Here is a 25,792-nt window from a genome sequence, read left to right on the forward strand (position 1 = left end):
GTCATGGTGTCAAGTTAATGTTTATCCCAGAGACCAGGATAACATGAAACAAGTCTTTAAATCAGACGGTATAAAATCCCTGAGGGTCTTTGAGGATTTTGCTTAGTCAGGAGGGTTGTCTTCACCTGAGGTGATCAATGAGATTCCTGCAGGAACCATGAGAGATTGGTTTCCCCATTTGTCTCTTCATCAGGAGACCTCAGGACAGAACCTCTGAAAGATGGGGGTGGACATTTATTTCCTGTCCAGTACTATTTCATCAGGGATCGACCTGGAGCTCTGGTAACAGTAACACACAAAGTGCTTTCTGCTTCTAATTCTTGGCCTGAGTGCCTTTAATATCATTTCCAGAGCGGTGAGACAATAGGAGACGGCTGAGAAGGCTGATGTGGATTAAGGACAAAAGAAACTTAAGGTTTTGTGAGATGATCTGCAGAAACCATCAAGTGTCTAAGAGTCTCATTGCGACTCATTAACTTGGAACGCCACTTGGGTAGAGATCCTTGCTCTGATGTAAAGTGCTTCATACATTTATCACCATCACCAATGTAAGGTTTGCGTCACAGTTGCCCTAAACTAACAGTATTAAATATGTTTTAATGGTTAAATGCCTCAAATTTGGGTATAAAACGCGAATTCAATTAGACGTTCATCACTCCTGTCCAAAATTATGAAATGTTAAGCACTCTCTGAAAAGGAAAGAGTCCACATTAAAGCACTTCATAATGTTGGATGATCTTTGAGATAAATAGACAGGTGCACTAACTCTGCGTCACACCGCCATGGGCAAAAGCGTCAAAAAAGCTCTCTTTGCCCTACCAACGCCAAACTTTTCCGGCTTTCGATTGGCTGTCGCTGAACCTCGTCCATAGCTCATTACCATAAAGTTGAGCCGATTTACACTCTCTTCGACGCTCACACCATTTATTCTTTGAAAATAAATGATTTTCAGCCACTTTAACGTTCTCGCCAGTGGCGGTGTGAACGCACATTAATAAACTTGTTAAGCATCTGATAGTTATGATCTTGTTTGGTTGTCTGGTGCAACCTGGTAATACAAATTCATGATGTGTTAACTGACAGCTTAAAATGTACTTTTATATTATTAGTCTCTGGAGTGGAGTACAGTTAGTTTTTTTACGTTTTAGAGAACTTACGCACACAGTTGAACACACAGCCTTGCAAAGCACAGTTTGTTTGACTCGTATGTGTGCACATACGTTTGGCGCATGCGCATTGTGACAAAATGCAATGCATCTCCTGGACTACACTGCAAAAAAATTTGTATTTTTGTCTTGTTTTCAGTAGAAATATCTAGAAATTCTTAAATTAAGATGCTTTTTCTTGATGAGCAAAATGAAGAAGTCTAGTTTATAGACAAAAAATATACGATTTAAGTTAATTTAAGCTTAAAACAAGCATTAAAAACTGCCAACGTGGTTGTTTTATGCACAAAATCACTTAAATTTGATATTTTTGGTCTAAAAACTAGACTTGTTTTCTTGTGTTGTTTTGCTCATCAAGAAATTTTGATATTTTTACTGAAAATCCTGTATGCGCATGCGTGACTTACGCATGCAAAGTATGCGCGGTTACCAAAATATGGTAAAAAAAATTTGGCGGTGTGCGTACAGTGCACATGCACTGTTCTGATGATGAAATTTGCGTCACGCAAATTGTATGCGGACCATTGCATATGTGCAAAAACTGAACTATACTTCTGGGTTTATGTTTGCATTGCACTCAGTCAGCGACTAGCAACAATAGAGTGACGCGATCTTGTTTATTTAATTGAAAGCAATGTGATCGTTGGCGACAGAAAGTAGGCGTGTCCAGCTATGCGAAAAAGCGGAGAAAACCTAAACTTTGTGCAATTTATGAACTACTTTTCAAAGTGACAACCCATGAGAGTGATGCAGTGGAATTGACGTCATTCATTGGTTATTTGTTTATAACTGTTACTAGGAAAAACAGAATTAGAAACGCCTCCTTATTATGATTGGTTATTTGTGACTTTCTGTCATTGAATATTTTGGTATAATGACATTGAAACTTTGTAATTACATTTATCTCAAGTTGTTTTATTTTCAACTCCCAGTTTATGGCTCTCCTATTAGGATTTTTGGACTATTAGTGCCTCCTGACAAGACAAGAGAAATAAAGAAGATTTAATAGAAACGGTTGGCCAGGATCATTCTGAATGTCTTTCATATATAGTTGAGGATCTTCTTCAGTGTGAACTTCGCTGACCTTCACAAAACATAAAGCCATTTGTGGAAAAACTTAGATAAAATTGAGAAAAAAAATTGCCTTTGATGTAAGAGGTCTGGGTCCACTTATAACGTTTATAAAAGAAAGAGTGCTGGACACTGGGATGTACTGTATGATTAATGCATAATGACATGACCATCAATCAAACTTCTTTAAACTAAGCATTTCCATGTGTCCATATCAGGTCCATTTGTTTCCTACTACATATATAGACACCAAAGTCTGTTGAAGTCATTTTTGGTGCACATTACAAGTCTCAAGGTCTTGGTTACTGGTGAAGTCTCAAAACTATTATGATGAAGGATAATCTAGATTCAGCTCTGTTTGTAGACCGAAAATACAATGCAAAAAATTACTTTCTTAGTATTTCTGTCTCATTTAAATATCTAAAAATTATATAATCAAGATGCATTTTCTTGATGAGCAAAATGGCCTAAGAAAATAAGTCTAGATTTTAGACAAAATATACAAAATTAAATAAAATTAAGTAAAAAAACTGCCAAAATGGTAAGAAAAGTTTTTTTTAATTAAGTGTTTTAAAAAAAGTTAATTTCAAGATTTTTTCTTATCCCATTGGCAGATTGTTTTAAGCACAAAAATCACTTATATTTTCGTCTAAAAACTAGACTTATTTTCTTGTTTTGCTCATCATTCTTGACCTCAGAAAATATGTCTAGTTTTGATTTGCATTTTGCTTTAAGAATTTTTAGATATTTGTACTAAAAACAAGACAAAAATACAACTTAGGAAAGCAATTTTTTGCAGTGTAGACTTGCAGAGAGATCACATATCATCAATCTTAAATCGAAACGAACAGATCAAAAGAAAATATGAACTTTGGTCTAAATCTCTCCTCGCTTCAGTTCACTTTCTCTCCTTTAATATCAACAATGTGTCTGTTTCAGTAAGCAGAGATACAAAAATAATCTGACCATAAGCCATTAAAACAAACCAAAGGTCATCCTGGCCATGTATGTTTATCAAACGGTTTGTGAAGTTCATGCCGAAGAATTTTAGGTAAACTATGTGAAATAAGCTTTGTTTATGCATTTCAGTTTTTGTGATGCTACAGCTCTCCATCACTTCAATATGGTTACTATAATTAATACAGAAAAACCAAAGAAAGTCTATAAAACCTTTAAAACAATACTATAGCTAGCGATATTTAAAAAAAAAAAATTATAATTTTCTGATATAAAAAGTGAAACGTAATCAACAGTCCCGGGAAAGTACTTTAATCTAAATATTGTTTATATACGGTTTATAATAATAGAAGATCATTTTAAAGAAAATTTCCATTTGTCGACTGAGTCTCTTTGTACTCGCAAGGTAATGATGGTAATGCAATTGAAAACATTTCAAAATTAAAGCAATATTATTATTATAGTAAGTATTATTAACTAACCAGAGCACAGAGCAGATCTACAGCCTCCAAAACCAGCTCCTGATGGCCAATGCGAGTCACGCCGAGATCCTCGAGGTCCTGATGAGAGATCTTCAGTAGCTGTTCTCCATTAATCTTCTCCCTTTCAAAGTTGTGCACATACTGTTGAAGGCTTTCGTCCAGACCTTGATGTGAAGAAAAGGAAAGAGAACAAAACAATGAAGTGATGAATTCAGATGAACTGTCCGGGAGAATTTTCAAAAAGTTGTGATGCCTAGACTAAATGAACACATTTGTTGAAGAGACTTCATGTGAGAAATTGACTCAACAATGCTTGAATCTATATTTTTATATTTCTGAAGCAAATGTGAGCAACGATTACTTAAAAAAAAAAAAAGTCGCCTCCACAATGTTACGGAGTTGTGGGTGGTTGGCCTGCAGTTGTAATGCAGCTCTCCATGGCTTTTAGCATGTTGTTAGACATTTATCAAGGTGATCAGGGTGATCACCCAACCCCAAACCTATTTATATCTAACATAAATACACCCAAATCTGATATTTATCCCTCAATGTAAATTCATGTTTCTGTTTTATTGTCTTCCAGCCAAAAGTTGTATGCTAGACAGCACACCTAAAACCATGTGGGGTGTAAAGTAAAAGTGTAAATCTGTTGTAGAGATAAAACGGTATGAAAATTTGACACCACAGTTATAGTGACAAATCAGCAAGTAATCTGTCTGCGTATGTTTTGAGAAATCGGGTGTTCTTTATGACCCCGGAGTAAACCTCACAACACCTGCGGTCAATGCACTTGCGGAAGAAACAAACAAGAGTAGAAAGGAGCTTTAAACTGATCAAATCACATCATTTAATGGAAAATAAATAGAAAAGGTGGATCTGTCTAAAAAAATATTAAGTAGACATGTGTCAGTACAACTAGATTTCCCTAAATGTGAAATTTTTTGGATGTAAATTCAGTCAGTGAAGCACTGTCATCAAACACATGGGAGCAGACGTGAATGAATGTGTTTGTCTCACGTTATTGCTTAAATTGGTTGATGCTGGATGGGGGTTTTCGAGCCGTGACTCTGGCACGGTTAAACGGTCATTTAAAAAAATGGCACGGTAATTATTGCGGTTAACCATTAAACCGGTAATCGTTACATCTCTAAGTAGCACAAACCATGTGGGATGAGTAAGATACCAAAGTTTAAAACTTAGTGCAGAGTTACTGTTTTTGAAAGAGGAAAAATGAGTTGTTAACCAAAATGTTTTTTTTAATGACCAATGTTGATATTGAAAGTTAAGTGTGATTGTTTAAAGAAGCAATATGACAGATTGGCGAATATAACACAACAGTTAAAAATGTACGTAAATTTTTAAGCATAATCAACTTGGTTTTACAACTCATTTCAACACGAGAACGCTTGAGGGTGAAAACGTACAAATATTTTATCAGATGTGCCTTTCGTTTACACGGTGACGGCGGTTTCTGGGCTTAAAAAAGCAAAAAAGTGAAACCACCCTCCAGAGTGGAAATCTTAAAAACCCTCGCGTTCTTGTCTAAAGGGTAAAAACGCAAAAGTCTGCTCATGGTGTCTTTCGTCGCGTACGCGTTTACGTCACATCCATGCACCAGTTCAGGAAAATAACAACAAACATGTCGGATTATTTCTATATGTCGAACCTTCAAGTTGCCATAGCAGCTCTAATAAATATACAAGAGTCTTTCCAGCAGTTGTACGAAATATTCACAGTTAGTATTACTGATCAGAGAAGGTGCATTAATAACCTCCATTAAATTGTTGATGCGCCAATTCGTCAGAGGAAAAACAAGACGGCTTTGGACGAGACCTGGGAGAAGGTTGTATGCAGGCACACGGACTTGGTGTTGTTGTGTGTCAGTGCTTCACATTGCCACCTAGCCGTCTGGAGTGCATACTACATCGAATATCACACAGTTTTGCGTCGGCATATGCACGCAGATTTCCCCCTCAAAACGCTCGTATAAACGCGGAATAAAAAGTGATAACGCAACGCCACTTTTGCGGTTTCTTTTCAGATCGTTTCCATGTAAACGTAGCCTCAATTTGCATTTTCTCTCGTGATTAGTGATGAGTTGCTAAACATAAAATAAAACGTAATATAAAGTTATATGTTAAATAAGTTAAGTTAATTCAACTTTATTTTATAAGTTACAGCAACTCATCACTAGTCAAGAAAAAAATGAAAGTTAAAATGACTTGTAGATCCGAGTTGATTATACTTAAAAATCTAAGTGCAAATTTTTTTTTAACAGTGTACAGTAAATAAAAGACAAACAGACAATTGGTGAAACTAACATTTATTGTGCATAATATTTTTGCAATATTCTCTTAAAGGGGACATTTCACAAGACTTTTAAGATGTCAAATAAAGCTTTGGTGTCTCCAGAGTACATATGTGAAGTTTTAGCTCAAAATATCATATAGATAATTTATTATAACATGTTTAAATTGCCACTTAGGTGTGAGCAAAAATGTGCCGTTTTAGTGTGTGTCCTATAGAAATAACTGAGTTGATCTCTGCACTAAAAGTGCAAAGGTTGGATATTGCAGATAAAGGGGTGATATTGTCCCCTTCTGACATCACAAGGGGAGCCAAATTACAATGAGCTATTTTTTACACGCTTGCAGAGAATGGTTTACCAAAACTAAGTTACTGGGTTGATCTTTTTCACATTTTCTAGGTTGATAGAAGCACAGGGGACCCAATTATAGCACTTAAACATGTAAAAAGTCAGATTTTCATGATATGTGCCCTTTAAGTACTTCAAAATGATTAAATAAATAACTAAATACAGCTGGGTTAAGTTTTAGTGCAGCTTCTCTTTGTGTCTGCTAAAACATCTACAAAAATAAAATTTACAGTCAGAGGGCTACTTGTAAATTTTGGATAAGAATAAGATAAATTTAAGAGCGTACGTATAGGTGTATAAAGTTTTGAGAATGATTTTGAATAAAAGCGTGTGCAAAATGCAAATATGTTAACATGAAGACTGATAAGAATAAGTAGACGTCTCGTTGTCCTTACTAACATGTGTGTTAGTTTATTTAGAAACACAGTTCCCTATGTTGACTTTATCAACAGCTGTGTATAGTGGTTTGAGCTACCGTAAACATCATGTTGTTTCCACCTGCCGGAGCGTGCCCATGTGTGTATGTGGTTAAACAAGTCCCGGCCTTTTATTTTCATAGGGTCAGCTGTAATTACAGTGGTCAAAATGAAGCAAGCCTACAACCCAAAACAAAGACAACCACAAAGGAATTTAAAGCCAACAGGCCGGTTTATCTGGATTCCTGTGGGCTTTGTTAAGCCTTGTTTGGTTTCTACACTAACTGATCTGTTGGTAGATGAATCACCTGTGTGAAATCAGCCTTATTTCTCTTTTAATGTGAATCATTATGTCAGTAAGCTAAGCATGAGAACCTGATTCTCAACTGCCTCGCTGACACGAATCTCCCACACCCACCCGAATACACAATGCACTCAGTCAGGCAGACTTCAGCAGAAGTGATGGACAGTGAAGGATGGTCCTGCGGGACGAGGGGGGGACGGGTGATCACCCGGTCAAAGGCGCTACAGAAATACGGCAGCTGCAAAGGTCTGGCCCCGTGCCCTCGGCTTTAACAGCACGACAGCCCAGACAAAACCACCAAACTTAATATTCAACACACATCTAACTCCATATATCTTTGGTACGCTCAAAGAGACTCTGCTTTATTATCAATGAATGTTAACAATGGCAATAAAGCGTCTGAAAATAGCTGCAAAGCATTTTAGCTCACGGACCAAGCAAGCCTATACGCTGGTTTGTAGGACGGTTTATAGTAAATCGTAGGTCAAATGGGAACCATGTGGACTGTATTGCTAGTGTTGAACTAGAGGTTATGAATGGCTTAGATGTCTGGGATCTGGATATTGATTTATGATGATAATTTAGTATCTGACAGACAGAAAAAAATCTGTGGAACAAATCCTATTAGAAAATTCCACACATTTGCAGACACACGACATTCCGAAGATACAAGACTTAAATTTAATGAAAGTAAACATCTGAGCCGAATTTTAATTTTGCTTTAACGTTAAATATTTTAGGAAGCTTTATACTGAAAATTCCTTTGGAATTCCAAAGATTATCCACAAAAGGAATTTGGGAGTCCAACACTGCTGTTAAACTTAAATATCAGACACAGATCAAATACCCCCCCTCCACCTGTTCTTTCACCTGTCGAGCTTCAGTGAGCACAAATGAGACTATGAGAAATACAGTCTGTCCCATAATACCAGCGTGTGACTCCCACTGGAAAAAATGTATTAATATACACACAAAAAATGGTTTGGTTAAAAAGATCAATTTTCATTTAATAAATGACTACAATAGAAACGACTTGAGTATCAGTGTAATGTGAGGTGAACAACGATTGCATTTGAAATTTCTTTCAAGTCAGCAAGACTTTATGGCATTAGAAAAAAATCAACCTTTATTGGCAGCTTTTAACTCAATAATGCCATTTCAAAAACTAACGTCGAGTATAAGCAACGATTTGAAAGCGGGGTATGGGCCCGTTTAACTTTCTGATCCAAATCTCGTTGGTTTTGGATATCTTGTGACTAAATATACAGTGAGGAAAATAAGTATTTTAACACCCTGCTATTTTGCAAGTTCTCTCACTTAGAATTCATGGAGGGGTCTGAAATTGTCATCGTAGGTGCATGTCCACTGTGAGAGACATAATCTAAAAAAAATCTAGAAATCACAAAATATGATTTTTTTAACTATTTATTTGTATGATACAGCTGCAAATAAGTATTTGAACACCTGTCTATCAGCTAGAATTCTGACCCTCAAAGACCTGTTAGTCTGCCTTTAAAATGTCCACCTCCACTCCATTTATTATTCTAAATTATATGCAACTGTTTGAAGTCATTAGCTGCATAAAGACACCTGTCCACCCCATACAATCCACCCCAAAGACGTTTTCTAATCCAGTTGTTTGGATTTATGATGGTTTTAACCCAATGTTTGGTCAAAAATGATCCTTGTCTGGGTTCATTTAACCCAACAACTGGGTTTGTATCTTATTAGCTCAACGTTGGGTTGACAATCACGCATCCTTTTTCGAGTGCATGTCATTGAATAACTGGAAATTTAAAGATCAGAACAAGAGCTTCATCATCTTATGAATAATATTAATCAAATGTATATTATCATATTCAAAATTTCTAAAGAGAAAGAAAAAAACAATAACTTCTTTTATTCACATATGAAAATTCTTTGAAGATTACACTTTAAATGGGTCAAAAAGGGCCGAGCACCGTCTGTTGGGTTGTAAATTAACTTATGCTGGTTTGTTTTAACCCATTGTTGGGTCAAATATAAACATTTTCTGGGTTAATTTAACCCAACAGTTGGAATTGGAAATGTATATTAAATAATTTTGAATATTATTTAATATACATTTGATTAATATTATTGATAAAATTATGAACTCTTGTTAGAGCAGCATTTTTAAAAACAGAGTTTATAAAGGGTTAAACATCATAAGACACAGGGCCATCACTGGGTCACTTGCTCACAGTTTCTTGGCAGATTCAGCCACACTGTGGTTTTTCTGGTCCCACTTTAAAATCACATCAACATTGTGAGTGACATCACTTCAGAAGCCCAAAAACATCAAACTTCCGTTTCTTTTGTTTTTTCAACAAGACACTTGGGGAAGCATCAAGGAATTCCAGAGCTGTCTGAAATATTTCTGTGATCTAAGATAACAATTACAGATGCCTGAAATGCCTTTGTATGTTAACATGTGAGGCATTGTATCTGACACTTCACGCTGAAAATGCCTGGATATACACTTCTAAAAGTTAGGGTTGCAAGATATATCAGAACTATACAAATATCACAAGTGTTCATATACTGCAATATGCATATCGCAAGGCATGCAATAACTGAATGACTTTACTACTTAAAGTTATGTATAATGTCAAAATTATAGGTGGGCCATTGCGTGTCAACTCAACCAGACATCACCAGCTCGAATTTGTAATTATTCTTTTTCTGGAAGAAGAAGAAGAACAAAAATGATTATGAAAGAGTAAATATTCATCCATTGCATTTATTAATTTTTGGGAGTAATCCACTGTAAAGTGAGGTCCATTTGTAAAGTGAGGTCAAAATGACAATTTTCACTTAACATTTAGAGCCAGATTTCCAGGGGTTAAAGATTTTAAATAATATCATTATTTTTACACAGAGATTGGAAGATCCATTACTAGAATCTGTTGACTTTAACAAGCGTTGTTGCATTAAATACAATGCAGTTTAAAAACTCCAAAGGTATTCTCAAATTGTAAAATTGTACCCATTTTCCATGGTCATAAACCAAATGTGGGTAACTTTGCATATAACTGATACTTGTTGTATTTAAAGAAGAATCAAAATGTTGCATTATTTAGAAAGTTATCGCATTTTTTTTCACTGTAAAAACAACTTGGTTTTGCAAGTCAATTCAAGCTACTATTTTAAGTTTTGACCTGTGAGTTGACATAACTTAAAAACTTAAATTGATATTGTTTAACTTAAAGGGACACGCCACTTCTTTTGAAAATATGCTCATTTTCCAGCTCCCCTAGAGTTAAACATTTGATTTTTACCATTTTGGAATCCATTCAGCTGATCTCTGGGTCTGGTGCTAGCACTTTTAGCATAGCTTAGCACAATCCATTGACTCAGATTAGACCATTTAGCATCGCGCTCAAAAATGATAGGAGCGCCTGAAAATAGCCCCCTTGGTAACTTTCAATAGCAGGGGACTATTTTTGGGCACTGCTTAATATCATTGCAGCCATGTTACGGCAGCAAAGTCCTTGATTATTACGCCAGAATGAGAGTATAGTTCCTAGCCATATCTGACTAGAAAGTCACAACTTTTAATTTTCTGTCAGTCTTATTACACGATGTAACTACAGAAGAGTTAAGTTTTAAATAGGAAAAATATCAAAACTCTTTATTTTTGAGCACGATGCTAATGGTCTAATCAGAATCAATGGATTATGCTAAGCTATGCTAAAAGTGGTAGCGCCGGAGATCAGGTGAATGGATTCCAAAACTGTAAAAATCTCATGTTTAACTCTTATAGTTTAGCATATCTTCAAAAAAAGTGGAGTGTCCATTTAATTTGTTAAGTTGAAGTAACATAAAATATAAGTTGATTTGACAAAATTGCAGAATTTTTTTACAGTGCAGTGCTGGCAATCATGTTTTTCTATTTCTTCTATGGTCTACTTTACATCTTGTTAAAGTATCGTATGTCTGATAAAATGGGCTCTAACTATACAATTAAATCATCCTCTTTATCCTATTCGCTCTCCCTCAGACTTTGATATGATCACAGATAAGCCCAACACCTTGCTTTAATGCTCCGAAACTTAAACCTGAACATCTGTTCCAACAGGATGTGCCCTCGGCTCCCTCTCAAAGTCTCTTAGCTTGAGATACGCTACCACCGATCCCATGTCAATAAAAAGGCAGACTGTGGTTCTCAGGGGTTTGATTACATGAGTACAGAATAAAGGCTCTCCCAGTGAGAGTCTGACCTCTCTTACACACACACACACACACACACACACACACACACACACACACACACACACACACACAGTGTGCCAACATATACACAAAGCATGTACAATAGCTACTGATACTCTCTTTCTCTCTCTTCTGAGATATCCAGTAAAGCTGTGGGAATTGAAGGAATGTCTATTGTTTTTGGGCAGTGACCCTTTATGGGAATTCTAGGATTCCATAATACTCAATAGGTGTTGGTTATTGTGAATGGATAATTAGAAAAAACAATCATTTATGTGCAAAATTAGAAGCAAACACAAAATGGGGAAAAAAATAAACAGAGCGCTGTAAGACAAAAGAAGCATCTGGTTGGAGAACAGCAGAGCCGATACAGAGCCGGTCGGGCAACCTGTCAGTGGAAAAAAGGCTACAGATTCTGGGTCAGTGAGATAAAGCATTGCCAATCTTCTGATGTTTAGAAAAACAAAGCCCTTCTGTAAGCTACTTCACACATTTTCAAATTCTCCTCATATTTGTCTAAAGACAAAAGCTCCGTTCCCAAAACTAGTGATTTAAAAGTTTTTACAATTACATAATAAATCTATTCTATTTTAATCAAACTGTTTCTAATGTATGAAACTCTTGCAACTAACGCGTAGGGCTATTACGACCAATTCACCGATTTGATTATTTGTTGTTGTTATTATATGATTTTGAAATAGATCAATATCGATTACTAATCAATAATTCATCAAAATGTAATGTAATGCACGGATCCAATGCACATCTAATATACATGCACATGCTTTTCCTGCCTATATTGTTGATATTTACAAAAATAATTTTGTGTAAATATGTCCGTTCAAGCGCAAAGAAACCAGTATTTGCAAGCTGTTTGACGCCTTAAGATGCAGCATGCCGGTTGCGCTCTTCAGACTTCTCAAACTGCTCGTGAGTATAGCGCATTAAGGTCTGCTTTGCGTCTTTTTGGTTTAATTATTTAAATTGGCAAGGTCTAAAACGTACAAATGATAAACTTTTGTGACGATGAAGCACCGGCCGGTGCAGACAAGTGAAAATTCTGTCAACTGTCCTGAGCATCGTTGACGCTTGCCACATGCCATCGGGCACTCCTTACAAGCCGAAGCCGGATTTCCCAATCGATATTGTTTTGTTTAATTAAAGATTGATTAAAATCGAAGAACCAATATTTTTCCCAGCCCTACTAATCCGTGTGCAAACTCTAGAGGAAAACCCAGTAAGCAAATTTTGCGTTTAAAAAAACGTCTAATAGCCGTCCAAACACAACCCAGACATCTAGGCTATAAAAAGGGAATTTGTGCTGTCAGGGATAATTTAATAGACGTCTAACCATAGCCCAAAAATAAATAAAACCAAACGCCTTTTAATCACTGTTGACTTTTGCAAGTTATTTTGGCAAAAATCTGAGTGGTTACTCATAACTAGAGCCCGACCGATTTATCGTTTTGCCGATTTTATCGGCCGATATGAGCATGTCGCAGATATATCTGTATCGGCGTATAAGCAGCAGATATGTAGCCGATATGAACGTTCCTTACAGAAAACATTAAATGCTTTTGAAAGATGCAAGTACTTGTTTGTCCAGCAGAGCGCGCCCTATTGGTTGCTAATGGCGACCCAGGTCACTCACTGGAGTGACACCAGCCAATCCCCCGCCCCTTCACTTCAGTCAGTCAGTCTCTCAGTTCAGGTGGCGGCAGTCACGCGGTTTCTTCACAACATTTTACACCTGGTATTAAGACGCGCTTTGGTCGATTGGATTATAAGTGGGCGAGAGAGACACATTCCCGTTTAGTTTTGGTGTTTATAATCCGTGTCTTTTGTCCACTTGCGAGTTGTTTAAAACACAAGCGGAAGAAATAACTCGAGGCGGAGAAAGGACGCGTATAAACTGACGCGCAGTCTGTGCAAGACACATTCCCGTTTAGTTTTGGTGTTTATAATCCGTCTCTTTTGTCCACTTGCGAGTTGTTTAAATCGGAAGCGGAAGTAATAAGGCGAGGCGGAGAAAGGACGCGTATAAACTGACGCGCAGTCTGTCCAAGACACATTCCCGTTTAGTTTTGGTGTTTATAATCCGTCTCTTTTGTCCACTTGCGAGTTGTTTAAAACACAAGCGGGAGAAATAACGCGAGGCGGAGAAAGGACGCGTATAAACTGACGCGCAGTCTGTCCAAGTACAGCTGCTTGTGCTGTTACCAAACATGCTAATTTCAAAGCAATTGATTAAATAAGCTCGCGCAACTTTACACCCTCGCTAAATAAAAGAGGCAGAGAGCAGACACTTTAGTTTGATAAAAGTTTAAAGTCCCGGCAGAACACTGTGGGTTCGTGTTATAAAAACGTTGTGCAGTACATTAAACATAAGCCTACATCAGTATGTTGTCAGTAAGTCAAGCATTGTCGTCTGAATGGTACGTTTCTAATTATTTTGTGAAGTACATAACTTAATGTAAAGCTAATAAACAATGACTTTATAAGTTTCCATTTTTTTAAATCAGCCCAATATAACATTATTCTCATCAAAACTGACAATGATTTAAATTATATGTATTTTGTTTTGTTTGTGTTTTAAAGTTATTTATAATAAGTCAAGTTTACTGTTTTGTGCAGTTATATCAGAATCATTTTGGATAATAAAGTTTATTGTTAACTTGTAAAACACACCTGCCTATATTACATATCTTTGTTACGTCATTTAAAGGGTTTGATCACCACATTTGTGGTGTGATCATTGCAAAAAAGTATTTATATATAGTATATTCTGTTAATGTATATAGTGTATTATATGTACAGTAGGCTATTGTAGTATAATATACTGTAGTATATGTGTACTGTACTATAAAATGCACAAAGAACATCGGCCGATATATCGTTATCGGTCTTTTTTTACTCCCTAATATCTGTATCGGCATCGGTCCCAAAAAATGCATATCGGTCGGGCTCTACTCATAACCAGACTATATTGGGTCTAAAGTTAACTTAGACAGTGAAATCATCATCATCATCATCATCTTATTTATTTGAATTGGGAAACCACAGCCAATACTATTACCAATAGGGCAACTGGCTGGAAAGCCAATGAGTGTTGTGATTTCTACTATAAATCTCCCTATGGTTGATAAGCGTATGAACTTGTGCTTGCACAACGTTGGTGGTTTTGTGTATTTCACAAAAAAACTGTTTCTGCCCTGCAGCCGTTCATAAACAAACCTGTAGGAGCAGCTCAGATCTCACACTTCCCAAAATCTTCTCATTAACTCTCTATATAGTAATTGTTGTGGCTGAACAGTGCAGACAGCAGGGGATGAAAGTCAAGACTAAAAGAGAACTATAATCAGAAGTGGCTTTGAAAACACAAAGGCATCTGTGGTCGACTCTACCCTCCCCAGGCTAAGCCGCATCGTCCCCTGCCAAACCACAATTACAGAGACACACCTCCCATGGTACCCCCATATCTTCATAACTAACTTATTTTAGCATAAACCATACACAAAACCATCTACGTTTGGAAATTCAGCAACTTGTTGGTTGCATTCATTGTGGGAAACATAATGATAGCCAACAGAAGATACTTTTCAGATCAAGATGTTCCTGCTGTAAGGATGTTTGGAACCATAAAGGAATATTTTGTTGCTTTTTAAACCAATTTATTGCACATTTGGCATGCTATCAAAATCATTTTAATCCATACCTTGCTCAGTGTGTATAAATGAACAAAAACCTTACAAGGGCAAGTAGGTATCATCACTGTGAATAAACTTAAAGTCGCAATGAAAGTAAAATAAAAAACTGTAATTTGTTTTGTAATATATATATTTTTTTACAAATGATTTATCTGTGAGCTTCATTAATTTAAAAAAATTCATGTGCCCTCATAATCTTTCATCAAAAATGCAAATCTCCTCCCCTCCTAAAAACAAGCTCTCTTTACTTCCGGTCATAATGTAGGCAGGTGGGCGGGGTCCGGGAGAATATCGCTGGGATTAGCAATTAGCAACACGACCCAACTTCAAATGATCCAATCAGATCTCGATGGACAAATTCAAATCCAGCCCTCCCTTATTTCATTTAAGAGGCCAGTTTTACTCAGATACACGTCACCACGGGGAAAATTAAGCAATTGATACTTCCGTTTCATGGCGACTTTAAAGTTTGTGTAAAGTCCGATATTAAATGTGATCTCAGTTTGTGACACCCCAGAAAAATGTGTTATTAACCACCCAGCCAAAATTGAATGACAAAATAACCCCAAGTAAATAAAATAAATGATAAAAATCTTGAAAAAATAGACAGGATTCTCTGCTCTCAAACACTAGGGGCGTGTCCGCTCTCAGCGCTAAAACCACGCCCACTCGCGAGAAAGCTGACGTCTCTTTAAACCTTCAAATAACGCTACAACCTGAATGGATGCTCGTGATTGTGTTAGGGGCGGAGCCATGCTCTGTGGCTCCGGTGCATCATCGAGTCACCTTTTAAACCCCGCCCAAATAATCCTAAACTCAGAAATGTGAAGAAAAAAACGTTTAATGTGCAAAAATATCGATATTTCAATTTCTACTATTGATATTTTTTTAAACCATCAAATCCCTCTGTGTGCATCAAACGACCTCCTCCGCCACTGCTGTAGTTGTCGCTGTCCAGTTGTTTGTCATACATGGCAATTCGGCCAATGTCTCAGAAGTTAGCGGGAGTGAGAAAATGGCAGAAAATGTAAAAACCCCTGCAGCTTTCAAAGCCAACGTGTGGTAGCACTTTGGCTTTAAAGTTTTTTTTATACATTTTTTGATAAAAAAGAAAAAGTATTCCAATGTATTGCAGGATGCAACGTATTGTATCGTATCGTGATAGATTGTACCATGACCCATGTATCGTATTGTGAGACACTTGCCAATACCCAGCCCTAATGGTGTAACTCCACAATTCAGTATTACATAGTTCAGTCTTTGTAACGTGTCAGCAATACAATTCTAACAATTATAACATTAGAATATAACTGCGCTCTGGTGCAGAAACTCAATGTGCGCTGCAGATGAGTAACCATACACATGCAGCTCCAGCAAATGGCTTAAAGATATATTTATATTGCTATTCTTCAAACCTTTTTAGGTATTTTCATGATAATAAACAATATGTAAAATGATGATGTTTGGCTTTTTCAAATGCACATTATAAACGACTCAAACTAACAGTGATTTCAGACCGATAAGGACTTACTGATCAAAAGCTGTAGTAAATGAAATAGCTGTGAATAATATTCGCTGTGCGATTCAGAATAATTATCGGCCACGTATTATTAGTGTATATCGGCATTTATCGGTGCACCCCTAGTACAACCACGACAAATCGCTTTCCAAGCCTTTCCGTGGAACCAACAACGTATCCAATCTTTCAATTCACATAAAGCTATACATTTTTTAACAATTAAAAATGAAATGCTTAAACATATTCTTCACATTTCTGTTTTTAAACATACCCATTTGCTTGCCTGCTGCTTACAGCAATAAAGATTTTCATATTTCATGTTTTGTTCTAATCTTTTTGTAATACAGGACATAACAAAATGAAATGGCATGCCTGATTTAAATGCAAACAGATTTCATCATGGTAACCTACAGTTATCTTACTTTACAGTTTTGCCAGCAGCATTTTCATACAGTACCTCCACCCACATGAGAGAAACAAACATTTGTTTAACAAACTTTTAAAACGGCACACTTATAATAAAAACAAAATACAGTTAGAGGTTTTGTAGAGTTCCCTTTAAATGTATTATCCAGGTCGGAGAGAATACACACATTTGTGCATTTGGCAGATGCTTTTTTAATCTATCGGCATTTGTGTTCCCTGACTTCGAACCCATGAACCTTTTGTGGCGCTAACACAATGCTGAGCTATACAGGAGCGCTGATACGATCTGTTAAGGTTTTTTTTAGCTCTCTCCCACAAAAACCAACTTCACTTTCGACACAACAATGCAACAAAAGAAAAGTATGACACTTTTAATTTACGGATCTATTAAAGGGAATGAATGCAACACTCCAGAGACATATTACATTTATTCACGTAACATAAGTTAACACCTGACATTTAACTGTTAATATGCTATAAATTGATACAACGTGGGAATATTTGTTGGATGTCATTTAAAACCGGCGTATGAAATGATCCTGGTGAACAAATGAAGGAAATTAAGCTGGTGTCATATAAAGCATGTGAACTGATGTAGATGAGTCACATTCACCAAGCTGATCTGAAGGAACGACAGACGGACCGGCTGCTTCAACACGGCTGACTCAACCCATGATGCTGTTACACATACACAACAGACTTATATGTCAAGTATATACATGCACTTATTATCAATATGACACGCTGGACTGGAATTTAGAAGACCACAAAGCAAAGACAGGTGTTTCTGTTGCACAACTGGTACAAATGTTATGGGTTTGATTCCCATACTGATATAAAGTAGGCTTGAGTGCACTTTAAGTATCTATAAATGTATTTACCAAATGCATAAAAAGTCTCTGTTTGAATCATTTTTATGCATGTCAAGAGAATGATCACCTTTAGTGTTATTAAACAGTGTGGCCAAACAGGACTTCCCATGATGCCTTGATGTGGCTATAAGCTCTTTGTCTGTGCTTGCACAGTGGCACCCTTTCTCTGTTTACCCAAATGCAGGTGTTGTATGAGGGGTATTATAATGTGACCTTTACACCATGCAATGGGAGACCCGGTTCTTTTGTTTCCCACAGAAGTGAAAAACACACCAACACACAATTACAGGAGTATTGTAAATCTCCAGTTCAGTCAAGTTAAGGTCAAGTTTTATTGGAACTGCTTTCAAGTTTGAACACCTAAAAGGTTTTGTGACGGTACGCAGAATTACAAATATATTAGAAAAATTGTTTTTGTAAATATAAATAAACAATATTAAAAAAGAGAGATATTTAAAGTCCCAATGAAATCAAAACTGACAAATTTTTATTTATATTGAAGTGTTTATTATAAACAATTTATCTATGCATGTCATTATTTTTAAAAAAAAATCATGTGCGCTGACTGGCCTCATAAACTTCAATCAAAATCTGAAACTGAACTTGATGATGTCAGTTAGACAGCTTGGGCAAGAGCATCCGTAAACTCCGCCTCCTTCATACGTTGGTCTGCTGCCAGTTCCATTTCTGAATGAAACGCCTACTTTCCTATATCCAATCAAATTTATGGCTAAGTATTTGTGCTTATTTCGGCCAGTGTTGTTTTTGGCAGCCCTTTTAGTTTTAGTCTTAGTTTTATGGACGAAAATGCTTTTTAGTTTTAGTCACATTTTAGTCACTTATAAACTTGATAGTTTAGTCAAGTTTTAGTTGACGAAAACACAAAAAGGTTTTAGTCAAGTTTTAGTCTATGAAAACGCAAAAAGGTTTTAGTCAAGTTTAAGTCAATTTTAGTAAAAAAAGTAGTCTTTATCAAATTAATTTAGGCTAAAAAGTATTGGAAATGGGCTTAGGTTTGACAAGTAGATACATGTAAAACCTTAAGCTTACCATAAAATGTGTCACAAGACGATTGTCGAGTAAAATTGAATGTATATGACACGTTAACAGCGTGACTTGTTAGTTACCTTTAAAAAAATATTAGCGTGATGAGCCCACCTAGTTTGTGGCCACATTTACCGTCGTCTACCAATATGCATTCTGTTTTTCTTTCTGATGGATTATACTGAAAGTATGTCCATAAATTATCTTGTAATTTCTGTTTATTGGAGTCACCGCCATGGTCCTTCGAACTCGCCACAGCCACCGGTGTGTTGTTGTTGTGTGAAATCTGGTGCGCGGCATGGCGGCAGCCGGGTGGTGAGCGTACCCAAAACAAGGATAGGAAGCGTCACCGTTGCTGATACTTTTTAGCTAAAAACAGACAGATTTCACGCAAAATAGGCGGAAATGACGTGCATTGTGAACGTCAGACTTATAATCATTTTCGTTCTGTCTCGTCAACGAAAACGAGAAAGCGTCTTGTCATGTTTTAGTCATCTTAGAGCCATTTTTAGCTAGTCATCGTTGTGTTATCGCCATAAAAAAGGTGCGTCGTTGACGAAAACAACACTGATTTCGGCGTTTTGGCAGTATGCTTGGGCACCAATGGTGAACCAGAGATTTTAAAATTGATACATTGACATGTCCTTTAGCCATTTGTTTTGGATTTTTTACTTACAACATAACTCCAGCAATTATAATATATTATTTAGTTTAGGATGTTTAGAATTTACCATGCAGCTGCTTCATAGAAAGTTATAAAACATTTGAAAACTCCAATGTAAAATCTATTAATCATCAATAATAACTGCAATTACAATATCAAGCTGAATCATCGGCAATTATCATTTTTGTCATAACTGTGCAGCCCTTGTATGCAGTTACATTGTACTTGTTTAACAACACCTGCATAACTTATGTTCATGGTTGTTATTACATCATAGGTCAACAAACATACAGGTCACATGACAATGAAAGGATGTCTGGAATGTATGCATTCTGCACCTACCCATACAGAAAATACTGTTTTGACCGTTGATAAGTAGATACTTCCTCTTATTCACTATCACAGTGTGATTTTATATGCAAAATGGTAAAGTTTTAATAAAACTTGTTTTGCATTTTAGATGATGGTGGTCATAGAAATCTAAGTGTGTAAAATCTGCACTGGTGCCTCTCTCAGTTGTCCACTTGTGTGTTTAACACACATTTCATTTGTTCTCGAGGATTAGCACTGGGCCGAGACGTGTCGCGTTTAAATTTCTGCCTGGCTGGGCACCTATGGAGGAGCAGTGATCCATGTGCGCTGTGCTACCTGAGGTTGCGTTTTTCATGTTGTGTAAAGCTGTATATTTATAGAGATCACAGCTCTTATGATGACCAGAGACCAAACTGCTAAGCTCTTATGATCTGATGGATTTGTATTAGGGCGGCTCAGCTTTGAATGCAAACGCCAGTAGCTGGCTCCTTGTAACCTCAGTGTTTTTATAAACGGAGCATAGCTTTATGCAAATACCAACGGATTGTCAGGCTGCGATCCAAGGTCTGCTGTGGAAAAGTAGAGTTGATTTGGATGTCAAATGTTTCGAGAAACGCACCGGTTAGATTGGTTTAATTGTTTGTATGGATCATAATAGATCCCAAATCACATTGTAGTTGTGTCATTAAGAATTTCCTCGCAAAAATACATTCCTATAAAATTTAACTGGAAAAGATAAAACAGCGTTTAGCTACCTTTAGCGTTTAAGCTTCAAAGAAAAGTCTCCATTAAATATTTACGAGAATCTCAATAAGACACCATATGGTGATGCTATGGATCTAAGGGCTGACATATGGTGTTGTGATTCTGTAAATGGACTCTACCATTAGATTTAAGCTTTAATATAATTAACTCGGGAAAGTCTTAAATATGGGAAAGTCTTCAGTTTCATGTCTACTTAAAGGTGCGGTAGAATGTAAAACTGTATTTATCTAGTAGACATAGATGAATAATAAGAGTTCTGTAAATGGTAATGACAAATCGTGAGCCTTGTGCATGCAAAAGACCGCCAATCTCAACATAACACCGACTGTGACGTTACAGTCCAGATTAGGGATGCACCGATATGGAAATTTTGGCCGATACCGATAACCGATAACTCTTTATATTTAGGGGGCCAATAACCGATATATATAGGCCGATAAATATTCATATTATTTTCACAATGAAAAACTCCCAGACCGCAGACATCTTGTCTTTGCGCTTGACTAGCATACTCTTCTTAAGCCCACAACACGTGTCATCTTCATGCTATGTCACAGAAAGCACCAATCAAAACTTCACATGGCCAGCAATAAGCAAGTGAAGTGGTTCAACAAACCAAAATAATCCATCATTTATCGGCTTTCATTTATCGGCCTCATTTTGCTATCAGACCGATAACCGATAATATTAAAAATAAGCAGTTATCGGCCGATAACGATATGTCGGCCGATATATCGTGCATCCCTAGTCGAGATGTATGCCCCCAACATTAAATTAAGTACAATGTTGTTACAATGCTAAAAACAAAGTTGTGACTGCTGAGTTAGCACTATATGCTAGTTAATGCTATATGCTAACGTTAAGGCTGAAGTTCTACTATTGACGAAACAGTTACGTTTTGCAGGTCCATACTGAAAAAAAACCAAACTTACCACTCAGAAACATCCATTAACAATCTCCAAACAATTGATGGTTCCTCAAAATCTGTCTCTTTATCTGATACAGACTCAAACATAAGATCTGTTTACACAAAGAGCTACTGAAGGAGCTGCTTTGAGAAACATTATTATTCATGACCCTTTCAAATAAGGTAATAATAGATCATTTTATTATAAAGGCAAATCCTAGGGTTGTAAATGGACATGTAAAACTGTCTCAATGCCTGTATTGACTCCACAAAAACAAAGTGAGACAAAGTGAAACGCAACTGTTGTCATACACTTTCCCAAGAAGAACAACAACAATTTGAGCCATACCCATGTAAATCATGACGACAGGATTTGATCCAATGTACTGTTAACAACAAATACTGCACGAGATGCGGCTTGCTTTGGAAATCCACTAACAATAACTTGTTTTACAATAATTATCTTATTGTTGACAAATACACAAGAACAACACACGAAAGTATGATTTAAAAACTTTAACACATTTAAAATCCAAAGTTTGCTCTGTAGCCCTGAAACTTCAATCTCTTTAATCCTCATTATCTTTTCCTGCTGCTACAAAAATAATCCAGCAATATTTCCCACTGGTCTATAGTTTTAATGACAATAACACAACACCTGAAGACAAATAACAATTGGGGAATTCCTGTTAAAACTGTTTTATGGCAGATTTACAGAAGTTTAAAGAGGCACTTAAGCAGCAAATGATGATCTAACAAACAAAACACAACAACTGTTATTCTTGTTTTTTCTAATAACGTACGTACGTTTCTGAACGATTCACTACGTGTGAATTTATTCGAATTAGCCACCTTGAATAATATACGAAGTAACTCCTGTGAGATATCATGTTGGATTTTTCATATTTATTGGTATTTTTGTGCATACAAACATACTCAGTGATGACTATTCATTCACTTATGAAGGTTTGATATAGAATAGAAGACACCTGTCTGTCCCTCAAATGAAACTAAGAGCCTGCAATGTTGTCGCCTATCCCAGTTTAATATGCATACGCAACTTGATGCCACTATTCCCTTATAAGGTGTAAACAGTGAATCGCTTTCAAAACATTGCTATGTCCAGGTATCGTGACGGAGCAACTTTTTGGCACTACCTTTCAATGTAGTAGTACAGTTTAAAAATGTTTGAGCTCAATATAGTATCTTTGCCAATGCAATTCAGGGTGGTGTAGCATTGTGGTTAAAGATTTAAGCTGGTATTTTTGGCTTTGAACCTTTAGGGATTGATCAATTAACTATCACACATGCCCCTAAGCAAAGTTTTTAGGCCAGTGGCCCGTTGCAAAAACTGCAAAGTCTAGTCTTGCAAGTTAGTCATCTAATATTTTTCTTCAAGACTGGTCGTAATTTTAAGTCAGTTCCCCAAAAAGTTAGATTTGTCTAACTTGAATCTGAAAAAAAAAAAACTAATACTAGGGCTGCACGATAAATCGCATGTGATTGTCATGCGCATCTCGTCAGTAAAGCCGGTTCCTTGATTAGTAATAAATCGCCGCTGCTTTCAGATGGAGTTCACTGACAAGAGGGGAAATATCGCATTTATAATCGCAGATTAATTGCCTGCGATTATGAATGCAATATTTCCCCTAAATAAGCCTGATTAGCACTAACTGCTAGCTGGTTAGAATAGTTAAGACACAGGCTGTGTCTGAAATCGCATACTATGACACTAGGTACTGAATTAGATGAACCTACTCACCTACCGTTAAAACAGTAGGTACTATAGACGATTTCAGCAGTTACAACATAAACAAGCGGTTCTCATGGAAAACACGTAACTTCTGGTAAACTCCACTAAGAATAAATAACAACAAAGTCCTTTTAAAGTAGTGTATTTATATAACAAGCAAAAGAAACAACATGTAGATTACCTAAGAAACCAAAACATTTGTTATTTTCGACAAGGTATTTGTTCAAAAGTTTAGTTAAGCAACTAGTCAGACCATTTAACAAATAGTGCTGTGTTCAAAATATCGATACGACGATACATTGTCACGAACGCCTAACGATGCGCGCATCGATACAGCACCTTCTGTATCGATTCGGATGCACTTTTGAAAGTAGCGTGACGAATCGCTGTTGCTCCGTGATCAATATGGAATGGGTGCATGTGACTCATGGAGTGCGTAGAGTGAAAGGTAGTGGGGTATACTTTCACTTTCCGTGTCCGTCTCGCGGGCGCGTTCTCTCTCTCGTGCGCGCGCATGTTCGTATTTAAAATGAGTTCAGTATGAAAGCGCAGATATCTTAGCCTATACTACTGCAAAGGGCTTTGTTAGACACTCTCTTCTAAAACAGTATAACGCATTTGAGAAGAAACACAACAAAGAGCTGCATGTGAAAAGTGTACGTATACAACGCTACTTCAAACTATAGCTGTCACATTAATAATCTGATTTCTATTCAAAAGTATGAAGTCTGACTGCATGTTTATACATATATTCATAGATATAAAATAATTAAATGAGAGACAAATATTATATAATGCCTAGGCTAAGGCACTATTAATGTTACTAAATTACTGAACAGTAATTCAAAATAGTCTTGTATTGCGATGCGCATTGTATCGTGGCCTTTGTATCGGGATACGTATCGTATCGGGAAATTGTTGGCGATACACAGCCCTATTAACAAACAGAAACCGGAAGTAAAGTTCCGACCAGACGCGTAATCGCATCACAGCACGTGCGTCCGATGAAACCCTCTATATAGTATGAATATGAGTAGTATGAATGAATTCTAACGTACTACATCCACCATGTTGATACGTCATGTGACATATGTCATCATAACAACAAGTTAGTCAATAACTGGAATGGCATTAAAGGCGGAGTCCACGATGTTTGAAAAACGCTTTGGAAAAGGAGACGGGCCGACTACCAAAACACACTTATAGCCAATCAGCAGTAAGGAGCGTGTCTATTAACCGACATCCTTGCCGGGTTGCGTATGTGTGGGGCGGGTCTATCAACAGAAGGTCCAGATTCTATTGGGGGAGGGGAGTGTTTGTTTAGTTGATTTCAAATATCAACATTGTCTTTCCAACATCGTGGACTCAGCCTTTAAACTAGTGCAATTTAACCACAAGGGACAGGGTTTAATATATTTGATAAAGCATTTGAATAGAGCCGCGTTACCGCTTTTGGATTTTTTTTATAAAACAACGCATCTCCTTATTCTTCGCTGGATAACTCCTCTCCTGGGGGCTCACAGGATAGTAAAGGGTCCATCGAATAAATACTTCACCATCTTGCCAGAAGTAGTAGGTCATTCGGGTACTTTTCGTCTACTTGAAATACTATGAATTCGGACATACTACTCGCCTCGCCTACTGTAAGTAGACGATTTCGGACGCAGCCACAGTCTTAACTTACCATCTGTTTATGCAACCGACCACAGGTTAGTTATTCCAGGGAGACTAAATCCATGATACGTGTTGTGCACTGATATCGTCATAAAAATGTGTCTTTAATCAGGGGAAATCAGATATAAATCTGATCAATTATCATGCAATTATTATGGTAAACTAAAATTTACATTTAGGCATTTAGCAGACATTTTTATCCAAATCAACTAACAAAAGTGAGAAAAACACCAAAGCGACAAAATTGATGGAGTTGTGACACTTGGAGTGTACACGATAATCTCATTCAAACTATTTTTAAACAATTTGCTCTCCAGAATATACAATCCATATATTAATAGCGTAAACAGATATTTATTTAACGTACCCCACACACAACATTTTCGATTCGAATTGGACTCACCCACGCATGCGCAAATTATTTGATTCGAATTTTTATTCGAGTTGCACATGAAGTGATATTTCTTTACGTATCAATCATATGCACATTTGACAAGATATAATTATTATATTCAACACTGAAATGATAGACAACAATCCCAAAAACTGTGGGAACAAACTACCCTTACGAAAATAAACACACACATAGGTGTCTATAGTTAAAACATGGATACTAACGTTACACTTTTACTAACGTTACTGTAAAACCATTGTTCATTTTCATAAGCGTGCATTTCTAGCGTATCTCACTGAAAGACGCGCAAAGTGTTTTGTTAGATGTTTTTCGTTATTGTCTTTCTTTTAACCCACCACGAGACTTGTTAATATAAACAAGTTAGACCTGTGATGACACACTCGTTGTCGTTTCATCTAAAGTTCAAGTAAACACATCTGCGCAGCTTTCTATAGAGAGACAATGCATTG

General features: G+C 36.7%; 1 protein-coding gene across 1 annotated transcript in view; it reads right to left on the reverse strand.

Moving 5' to 3' along the window:
- Window positions 1-25,792, reverse strand: part of LOC129417465 (connector enhancer of kinase suppressor of ras 3) — a 49,015-nt gene that overhangs the window by 22,664 nt on the left and 559 nt on the right. Inside the window, 1 exon segment of the mRNA XM_055172157.2 lies at window positions 3,677-3,840. Within this exon segment, the coding sequence (XP_055028132.2) occupies window positions 3,677-3,840 (164 nt within the window).

Source organism: Misgurnus anguillicaudatus, chromosome 7 (assembly GCF_027580225.2).
Source record: "Misgurnus anguillicaudatus chromosome 7, ASM2758022v2, whole genome shotgun sequence".
Taxonomy (NCBI): Eukaryota; Metazoa; Chordata; class Actinopteri; order Cypriniformes; family Cobitidae; genus Misgurnus; species Misgurnus anguillicaudatus.